This window comes from Coenobita brevimanus, chromosome 94, assembly GCF_032717465.1.
Source record: "Coenobita brevimanus isolate Jiangsu-jjx chromosome 94, ASM3271746v2, whole genome shotgun sequence".
Classification (NCBI taxonomy): Eukaryota; Metazoa; Arthropoda; class Malacostraca; order Decapoda; family Coenobitidae; genus Coenobita; species Coenobita brevimanus.
The window spans coordinates 23265793-23277003 of record NC_137047.1 but is presented as its reverse complement, the minus strand read 5'-3'; the positions used below and the strand labels follow the sequence as shown (position 1 = coordinate 23277003).

At 37.3% G+C, this 11211-nt stretch overlaps 1 protein-coding gene across 1 annotated transcript; it reads right to left on the bottom strand.

Annotated features, from left to right (window-relative positions):
• Nucleotides 1-2181: 2181 nt before the first annotated feature.
• Nucleotides 2182-9458, bottom strand: LOC145412950 (neuferricin-like). Its single transcript, XM_080282769.1, has 5 exons — nt 9066-9458; nt 8034-8174; nt 7284-7470; nt 5911-6139; nt 2182-2285 (listed from the first exon to the last, which is right to left on the bottom strand). The coding sequence occupies exons 1-4, from the start codon at nt 9424-9426 to the stop codon at nt 5923-5925; spliced, it is 906 nt and encodes a 301-aa protein (XP_080138895.1). The 5' UTR covers nt 9427-9458; the 3' UTR covers nt 2182-2285; nt 5911-5922.
• Between the last annotated feature and the right edge of the window lie 1753 nt (nt 9459-11211).

Genomic DNA, 11211 nt, shown 5'->3' with positions numbered 1-11211 from the left:
GCTTATAAATGAAATAATGACAGTAATATGTATCACATATGTGGGGCAGCCACAGACTAATCAATTGGAAAAAAAAAAAAAAAAAAAAAAAAATCGAATTTTGGTCGAAAACTCGCAAACAACCTTGGGTACTACCATAAACATTAGGGAAGCTAAACCAGTCAGGTGCAACCATACTATACATTCACTGGTAAGAATCAGACAAAAGGTAATCCTCAACAAACTGTTATAAGCCAGTATGTATGATGGGTGAGATAATCCTCCATGCAAAGCACCATGATAAATCCAACTAATCTGCAGCTTCAACATACTGAGGTGTGGAGTCAGGCAACAGATAAAACATACTACTGTCAAGATGAGAACAGTTACTATCATGTTCAACAACCAGTACTTTTTTAAGTGTTTCAAGAAGACTTGCAACAGAATACCTACAGTGCTCAACATGCTTGAGATACTTATTAGTTTTCTTCCATATCATGAGCCTCATTATAGCATTTATTATCAATCACTATGATTATTCAATAAAATGAAGCTGTTTTTATTATGTCTTCCAACCACTACATGAAACCCCACACCTATGGACAGACCCTCATAATAAATAGGTTAGAAGCAATTTCCATTAATCCCAGTGACACAATGTTGTTTTTTATTTGTTGGTCATTTTTTTTTTCTTTTTAGGGAACACCTCTCATAGTGAAGGAACTAAATCTGACTGACAAAGCCTTAAAAAAAAAAAAAAAAAAAAATCGATTACATTAATGAAAAATACAACAGTCACTTACTAGGTGGTCAGAGAATATATTTTTTGCTGAAAGGATATTATGGTGGAATGATTTCTCTCAGAAATTCCTGCACAGCTTATGAACAAAGAAACAGCTGCATATAAAAATCTTTGACTTTTGTACTTTTCCTTTTCCATGTGTTTGGACCCTATCTTACCCCATCTTTAGGTGGGAATAAGAGTTATGATGATGATGATTAATATAACATCTGAAAACAATATATTATAGTTCTGTATATTTCTGGGATGTCATTATATTTCAAAAAAAAAAAAAAAAAAAAAAAACTAATCCACTTTCTGTTACTACCACTAACTTCATTCCCTTCATTCAATATTAAAGGGGGTATGAAGACACAGTTACACAAATCATAATTATTCCTTTAGTAATAAACTCACCCTCATGATCCAATAAAGTAACTGGCATTATGCAGTGGTACATAAAGATCTGCCAATAAGCACAAAAAGTACAATAAAGTCAGACAATTACTCCCTAAGGTCTGATGATATACACTGTATATATATATATATATATATATATATATATCCCATCAGTGCCCAGTGTCCTCTATATAGGACAGAACTGGGCATTTTCAAAATTTAATGAAGCAGGGAACCCCGGGGTAGGGACCTATGAGCTTTGCGACTATGGGCCGACAGGCAAAGGGTGGTATGCCTAGCATCTCTCCAGCAAAATCCCTTGCACAGGAGATTTGGGAGCCAATGGGTTAAACACTGGCGAATCTATAAGTTTCTTTAACCCATTAGCACCCAATGTCCTCAATATAGGACGGAACTGAGCATTTTCAAAACTCAATAAAGCAGGGAACCCCGGGGTTGGGACCTATGAGCTTCGTGACTATGAGCCGACAGCCGGAGGGCAGTAAGCCTAGCACCCTTCCAGCAAAACCCCTCACACAGGAGATCTGGAAGCCAATGGGGTATACATATGTACAGTCAAACCTCACTATAACAGACAAATTGGGGCCCAAGCCATTCCAAAAAAGCCAAAATTCCAATAAATGCAACATCTGGACTTCTCCCTGCTAACCCGGACTTTTTGCAATATATCAGACATTAGTCCGGATCACAACAACGATTTTTAAATTGTTTTCACTACTACTGCAGTACTGTACTGTATTATATTCACTACAATAATCAAATGGTATAATAAACAGTGTACCCGTATAATGATACTGTACTGTACACTGATAAACATGTCTTTAATTTACCTTATCGTGGTGAACACAGCTGAAGTGGTCAAGCAGTCCGGACTGCTTCTGGCTTTATCAGACTTTTTCCGATATACAGTGTCAGAATTTTGTCCAGTAGCTCCTCGATTCTGATAAAAGTGAATTCCAGTCTCTTGAAGTCCGTTATATTGAGGTTTTACTGTATTTTTCAACTATCTCTTGATAATTCTCTTCAGCTCAGGAGAGTACCCTAGCAGTGAAAGGGTTATTGAAATCTATATCCAACTTCTCCAGTCTGAAAATTCTCTCCTTATCTGAATAAAATAATCTGGAGATAGTACAAATAAATTTTAAAATATAATACTGTACTTCATTGCTGTATGGTAACAAAAATACATACAGCTACTTACTGAGCTTCCACTAAAAAAAAATATATATATATATACCATAGTAACTGAGCATAATATATATATGTACTGTATATAAAAAGAATCAACAAGAAACAAAAAGTCTTTATATTCCCAGCTTATTGGAAAATAATCTAAGATTAACAATATTTTATAAAGCTTGCACATACTTTGGTTTGAAAATTGGAATGTATATACAATATAGTCAGATACTATACTGAAAAAATACATAAAGTCCTAGATATTTTCACCACTATGTTAGACAACTTCCTAATGATGCCTACAGATCTATCAGAAACAAGTCATGAGCTATTCAGCAGGAACATTCCGTGATTCACACAGATTAGTACACTTTTAGTTTCATAATTGTATTCCCAACCTTTCAAGAGACAAGTTATTATACAAGCTATCTTTGTTGTTGTGATGTTGCTGATGTCTTTGTTGTAGTTGTGACCTTAAAAGTCTTAAACATATACCAACTTGCCTGTAATGCACAGTTTTTAAAGCACTGATACTGCTATTTTGAACCTCTATGTGCCGTATCTCTACAATTAACCCCTTCAATCTGAGGAGGTCAAAATCATTTTATTCTTGATACCTCCAGACAATTTTACTTAATTTTAAGGGGAACTTATATCAATGAAAGGGTTAAAAATCAGTCTTCATTATAGTCTTAATATGAAAGGTCTCCCCAAAGCTAAATAAATCATCAGCTGGTAACAATTATAAAAAAATAAAAAATAAAAATTCACCATCCCCAAGTTGAAAATGCCAAAACTTGAGAAACCAAATAACAAGTCATAAAACAGAAGTGGCAGTAACCACTCTAGTATAATGATCCTTCTTTGTTCATGGCAACATCTTTACTCATGGGAACATATTCTTATGGTAATGTCTTCTATACAGTACGGTACAGTATTCAATTCCCACTACTGCCAGATGATTTTATTCAACTCAAGGGAGACTGGATAATGAAATTTGTTTTTGATCTCCTCCCTATCAGATGCCTCACCTCAACTCAGTAAATATTAATTTTCTGGTATGGCAAGAACAAAATGGAGAAGACATCACTGCACTGAAGAAATTACGTGTATAGGGAAATATGCTATGCATATTGCCAGTATACCAAACCTATCCATTTTAGAATGACTTTACACTGACAGGTACAGTACTGTATATATAAACTGAGTTATATGATTTGAAATTACGGGGGTGACAAGGATAAGGAGCTCTGAAAGCAAAAATAGAGCTGCAAGCATGATTAAGGAGGTGAAGAAGTCATTACAGTATATGACAATGGAGCCTTGGAATGAATTTGGCAGCAACTCTCTGCATGCCCAAATCATCCGTTAAAATTCCGTGTGCTGATCCACTGCTGATTCCAGTTTCATTAGTAATTTCTCTGAGAGTTGGCCAACCATTTCCCATGACCAAATTGCAGATTTTCTTCACATTTTCTGCAATACTGCTTGTTGATGCTACTGATACTGATATATGGCAGTGAAATGCAGTTTAATTATATGGCTGGGGTACAAGTTACAAGTGATAGCTGCTGCAATGGTCTACCACCAAAGTGCATTCAGGTATATTATGCTATACTTGGAATGGAAACTGGACAGATCATGTGTATGATATTGATGTGGAAGCACCCAATCTATTAAGAGCTCTGTAATGATTTTGTCATATGGAAAGTATGGAGAATAGGTAGATGACAATATGGGCTTACTAGACTAACATCAACAGCAGAAGGAACATACTTGGTAAGCTACATGGAAGAATAAAGTTGCAGAGTGTAAGTGGGAATGTTGGCTGGGATGGAATGAAAGCCTGTAGTCGAGTCATGAGGCGACTGTGTGGAGGTTTCTCTTGTGGCCACCATCAGTGAGATACCATACTGCACTTGACTGGTATTCAGATATACAGTGAACTGACAAAAAAAAAAAAAAAAAAAAAAATGATTATAGTGAAAGTTAACAGTCAGACATCAGTCTCACAGGTAAACTACGATAAAAGTTTATGTGTGCTATCTTGATTTCAGTGTACTGTACAGTGCCCCAAAAGCACAAACACACCAGTAAGACTTCTGCAGTGCAGTCCTCAGCAACAAACACTGAAAGAATTGGCATTACACCTATCTCCTGCAGTTTCTTACCATCAACTATCTCAGCCAATATAAGCCATACAGTACACACTAAGAGGCAGAAGGCTGAACAATAATCTAAATACAGTAAAACCTCACTATAACAGACTAATTGGACCCAAGCCATACTGAAAAAAGCAAAATTCCGATAAAAGTGACATCCAGACTTTCCCCTGCTAACCCACACTTTTTCTGATGTATCAGACATTAGTCCAGACTGCACCAGTGGTTTTTAAACTGTTTTCAGTATCATTGCAGTACTGTACTGTACACTGATAAACATGTCTTTCATTTGCCTTAGTGTGACGAACATAGCTGAAGTGGTCTGGCAGTCTGGACTGCTTCTGGCATTATCAGAAATTTTCCGATATATAAGAATTTAGTCCGGTAGCTCCTCAATTCCAATAAAAGCAAATTCCGGTTTATTGAAGTCCATTAAACTGAGGCTATACTGTAGTGAAAAAAAAAAAATCAAAAGTAACTGAACTCTGTCACTACTTACACAACAAGAAACTTACTCATAATCACAAAAATTTTTTAACATTATGAGATTCATGTATGGAAGAGATAATAATACAGGCACACATCCTGTGGAAATGCAGTGACAGGTACCAGCTTTTTTGTGAATACATTTGTGCTACTTAATTTGACGTATCTCAGCATTTGGTCTATCAACTAAAAAAATATGAACTGAAAATTTTTTCAACAAATACAGCAATGCATAATGATGTGGTATTGCCTTGAAAGATTCACACAAAATATACAAAAATAGCACACTTCAGACTGAAAAAAAAAATAATAATAATAAATAAATAAATAAATAATGAGGTATGCAATTAGGGCACTGAGGATTCTTTAAAGTTTTGGGGTGAGTGTAGTAAAGTTTTAGTTGGAAGTTTTGGTCTGAATGAGCATAGCAGCTGCAGTTCAAGGTGCTGACGAGAGAACATTCAACAACTGACATACCACAAGAGTCTTGATCATGAAACAGTTTGTTTTACACTACTGGCAATGGGAACAGCCAATCTTACTATATATTACCACCCCAAGGTGTAGGATCTGAGACTAGGTTACTACTGTCCAACATGTTTTTTATCATTTCTCCATGATATCTTATTTTACAGTTTCTATGATAAGATCTTTCATATCAAAGGGGTTGATGAGGGCTATATCAAAATCATTCAGTTCAAAACTCTCTTCCAAGCTGAAAGAAAATCATCTGTAACTAGTAGAAATAAAAATCAGATGTCACTATAATGAAGGCATCAACATCTTGAACTCAAGGATTATTTTTTTCCCCTATGCAGGTACCATCAAATTATTTAATTCAGCTCAGGATGGAAATCTAATTGTTAATGGGGTAGAAAATTAAATAAAAAAATGTCACCATACTGAAGAGAATCCTCAGACATCCTTGACAATGCAGACAGGCTGGTCAGGAGGACAGCCAGGGTACCCCTCCAGGTTGGGATTGTCTAGGTCACCCCGGTTCTTGTGATCAGTCCGTGTAGGATCATGGGAGGGGGGTCCAGTGTCTTTGACACATGCACAACGAGGCTGACCCTTCCCTGGATTGAAGAGCTTCCGAGGCACTCCAACCCAGTCACGCTCCACTCCACCACTGCAGTGTCAAATAGCTTTCAGGAAGATCCATCCTGTGTAATTCTGTCCCTAATAACCTAAACCAATCTAACCAAACCCAACTTAATCTGCCCCAACATAATCTAACCTGACTTAATCTAAACTAACTTAAAATATTCTTCTGTCACTGGAATGACTTAGGGATAGTTAGGTTTGGAGGAAATGCTGACTTTAAACTGTCAAACAAAAACTAGATGAAGATCAATTTATAAAGCTATGGTATTCTCACTGGAGATTAACATTGAATATATTAAAGCACTGTAATACATCTTAGGCTAAAAAACAAATAAAAATAAGCAAATAATTAGGTAACTTTTTCTCTTAGGCTAAGAACCAAATAAAAATAAGCAAATAATTAGGTAACCTTTGAGCACTTATGATTTTTTTACATCTACAGAGAGAGGGTATCAATGCCTCTACCAGCATCTAGAGCAATAATCATATCTGTTCTGCTATTCAAATATACTGTATTTAAGTTTCTGTACCTTAAATTGAATAAATTCATGGCAAATTCAAGCTTGCGAATTTCATGGACTGTTGGCTTTTATTTAACTTCTTTTACATATCAGACTTAGGTCTCCTCAGCCAGACTGGAGTAAAATAACAATATTTCAGATACCGGTATCTATCTACCTATGGCTAAATGCAATAATCCCGTAAACGGTGGTCATTTGACTTGAGTTAGTTGTTTTATGGGAAGGGGCATTAGCCCTCCGCCAACCCACTTGTTGACATGTAGGGAACCTGTCTGGGGTGGTTATATGGTTACCACCCAGTACTGTAAATGGTTTCCTGGCTTACAGGAAACCATTAGGCTTGTCACTCAATGTCAAGTCAGCAGGAAAAGAAAGAAGAGTACCATAATAAAGAGTGACAGGAAAGATGGGAGAAATAGGAAGAGTGAAGGGCAGACACAAAAAAAGAATGAGAAAGGTAAAGGAAGAAGTAGGCAGCACTGCATCAAGTAAGTGGATGACGGTTGCCACCACCTACCACCATATTTCAGATATGATTGTTACATATCAACCTTACAAGAATAGACAATGCTGACATAACAAAAACATTACAACAATCTTTATGCAATGCTGACATAACAGAAACATTAAAACACTGCTGGTGCTCACCTCCTTGTGGTACACCAGAGTCGTGCACCTGTTTCGTGGTGCCACTCGGAGTTGCAAGGAGGAAACATTTTCTTTTCCTGACTGTCACTTTCTCTCTTACTGTAGGCATCAGCAATCCATTTCTGTGCATCAACATAATATGCTGTAGGGTTGCCGCTTTTGTCATAGTAACGACCAATCAGTTTTCCTGAGAATAAAAAATGAATTATAATTAGGATGGAAATACAGTACACCGAACTGAACCTCAGCAGATTACTGATGTTAAAACAGTATTTTATTTTCTAGAACCCTGGCAGACCATAACAAATGTTAATCTACTTTCAATTTCCATTCTTCACATATGTTGCTGCCAGGGCCGGTTTTAGAGGAGGGCACAGAGGGGCAATGCCCCACCAAATTTTGCAATTACCCCCCCAAATGCAAATTATCAGTATATGATATGCCCCCTTGCTAAGCCATTGTGTCCCAACAATATGTGTAGCTGACCCTCCAAGTGGAGCAATCTAGAACCAGCAATGGTTACTGCTCAAGTTTATATGAAATTCAGAACCAAATAACAGTAGTCTCCATTACTTGACTGCATATGTTACTGTTAAAATTTTTAAAACTACTGCTAATGTGCATACACATTGCTTAAACTCTCAGTTAGCTTTGCACTATTCACAAAAAAAAAAAAAAAAAAAAAAATCATACATTGTTACAGTGTTGCACAGCACTTCAAACTACTGTTCAATACAATATTGTACTTACCAACATATTTGTAGTCAGCATCATAGAATTTTACCCATTCATCCAAGCTTACATAATCACCTGGTGTTAGCCCAGTTATGTCATCAATTAGTCCTTCTCCAGTAAAGTCTCCAGTTATGAAAGCTCTGCTGGCATCACGACCTGAAAATAATAGACATAGGCTAACTTGTTATACATAAATAGTAGCCACTATGAAGTGGCACAATGCCATACAAAACTGTCACACTGTATTACGGTACCTTAACTACTTCAACATGAATGTTCAGCAGTGAACACAAAAACAGCCATGTGTAAGATGGTTAATTTTTATACTGAAGGTAGATGTTATTATAAAGCATATACACATATACTGTATGATTTACATCATAGGCCTATACAAAATTGTATGGAAAGCAGTTAATAGCTACCATTTGTAAATTTATGGAAATAAACATTCCCTGAAATGAAATTAATAAACAACACCAACTAGAATAATCATCCCCACACTTCTAATGAGCATACCTAAAAATAAAAAAATGCTTAATATATACTGCAGCCAACCTATAAACAAAAACCTTACAAAGATTCATGTCCAGAGAAAATTTGAAATGATCACACAGTCCTGAAATATTAAAAAAAAAAGCCACATCCTTCATACCTCACCTTAGCACCATTTGGATTTAACCTTGGCATCCTTGAGACCTAACCATGGCAAATTTTCTTATGAATTACTTTCTTAAAAAGAATACTTTCCAAAAACTGAAAGTTAGTAGACTGCATATATCATTAAAATAGCAAAAATCAATTCTTCCCATGAAAATAGCTTGTCAGTTAAAATGAATCTTACCTAAACTCTTTTTTACAATAGGCTACTCACACCATATTTACCACGGAAAGTTCTGAAACATATGTAACTACAAAACAAGTTTCCTTAAAGTTCATACTATTTTAAATTACTTGCACAAACTTTCACTAAAGTGGGAACTACACACACACACACACACACACACACACACACACACACACACACACACAAAAGACAAATAAACATACCAGAAAAGAATTCATATCCACCACCCGGTCCATAATGTTTGAGGCCTTTCTTTACATTGTACACACGGCCAAGAATAGCCAAATATGGTCCTTTATTTCCCTCTTTCCCATCGTACTTCTTTAGTTCCTCTACCGTGAAGAGCTTTTCCTTCTTGACCTTCGATTTCTTGACTTTAGGTGCATCTTGAGTTGCATATATACCTAAACCCCGTATGAAGTTGTGGATGGATGCGGTAACAGCTCGGGCAGTGGGATTGCTCATTAACGCAGTCATGTACTGCGGTGATACTTCATGCATGACTACTCCCAGCAGAGCCACGCACACTGAAGTTATCACTATAAATGATAAACACTTATACATTTTATAACACGTCCAGATGTGCACAGCTCAACAACTACATTCACAACCGAAAGTTTTGTTTACATCATGATGACAGATCAACTTATGTGAGAACTCGCATCAGGGACGGTCATCATATAAATGATATTACATTTATGCTTCATTACAACATGTGGAAAAACTTATATTTACATAAGTAGTAAACATCTTCCTACATGTCTGACAGCAAAGCAATGCCGATCCACTGCAACACACTGGCATTGGTTTCTCCTAGTTCAACCTTTTATCTTCCCTCCCCTTTTTAACTTTTGTTTCCTTAATTTTCTCTCGTTTATTTTTCACATTAGCTTTTAGGGAACGAGAAACCACTCCAGAGTTTAATGAAATTGTAATATCTCTAAAATACTGCTCATGTTACTATGCAAAAACTAATAATGAATGACGACAGGAAAAGTTCATAGAATAACCAGTGGTAAAAGCATGACTTCACTCTTCAGAGAAAGTAAACGATGACATACTGATGTCTCAGTGACTGAGAAGGCAAGGATTCAGATTTCACGTGAGAACTCTCACTGCAAAACACCTTTATGAAGGGTTCTCGCAACTGATTCCACCGTTGTATGGCATAAAAAAAATAAAAATAAAAGTTTTAAGCCATTCCCTGAATAGCCTAAATCAAAATTGTACCTCAACGGACATGCTTCTTGAATGACTGACAATAATAATAGCGACCTTTTCTGAAAGCTCAGAATGAGATTTTGTCTCTTATCCTTTATTAGACAGTGCGCATTCCCCCACAAGTCCACTTCCCAAGGTATTCTTCATAACTTTCCCTCCCCAACAATTGGCAGTCTACGAGCTGCCTTATGAGAACCCATTCAAAATTATCCTGTATGACAAGTGACTGTGTAGAGGTACTGTGTGTACTGTAGTTTAGGTCGTACCGTGTTTATGCCAAATAAGGGAATGGTGTAATGCCTCTTCATTGCCGCTTGTGACTGGAAAACTGACATTCGAATGGACACGGGACATTCTCATAGAACACTCAGAGGGGAAAGCGTGCCTTCAAATGTGGTACTGTTCAATATACCTGTCAAATACCAGGTGACCTGTCTGATTAAAGTAACCACATTTCGGGGGGAATGAACGGGTTGGGTCACAGAAAGGTCAAGTAAAAACAATGGCAAGACCATGGATGTTAGAGAGTTAGCGAGATCGATTACGCCGACGTGAATAACTCCCTCAAATATCTATCTATCTATTGCCAGACGCCTCAATCCCGTTTGGGGTGGCCACACACAAAACGCCTCCACGTCGCCCTGTCCCCCGCCATTTCACTGCCCTGCTCCCAACTCACACACCCCTCTCTCATATACCTCTCCATCCAATCCCTCCATCTCATCCTCGGCCTCCCCCTCCCTCTTCCCCCCTCCACCTCACTCACATACACTCTCTTCGTCAGTCTTTCACCCTCCATCCTCTCCACATGGCCAAACCACCTCAGTGTGTTCCTCATAACGCTTCCTATCACATCCACATCCACACCACAACGCTCCTTTATATCCTCATTCGTCAGCCTGTCTCTCCATGTGACTCCACAGGCTCCTCTTAAATAACTCATTTCCACTGCTCTCACTCTGGACTTGTGTCTTTCCAACAACGTCCAAGCTTCACTTCCATACGTTAGAGTTGGTATCACAATACTGTCATGTAGTAACTTTTTCACTTCCATGCTCACTTCCCTGTTTCTTATCACTGCTTTCAAAGAACCAGCAACCTTTCTTCCCTGCTGTACCCTTTCAAGCA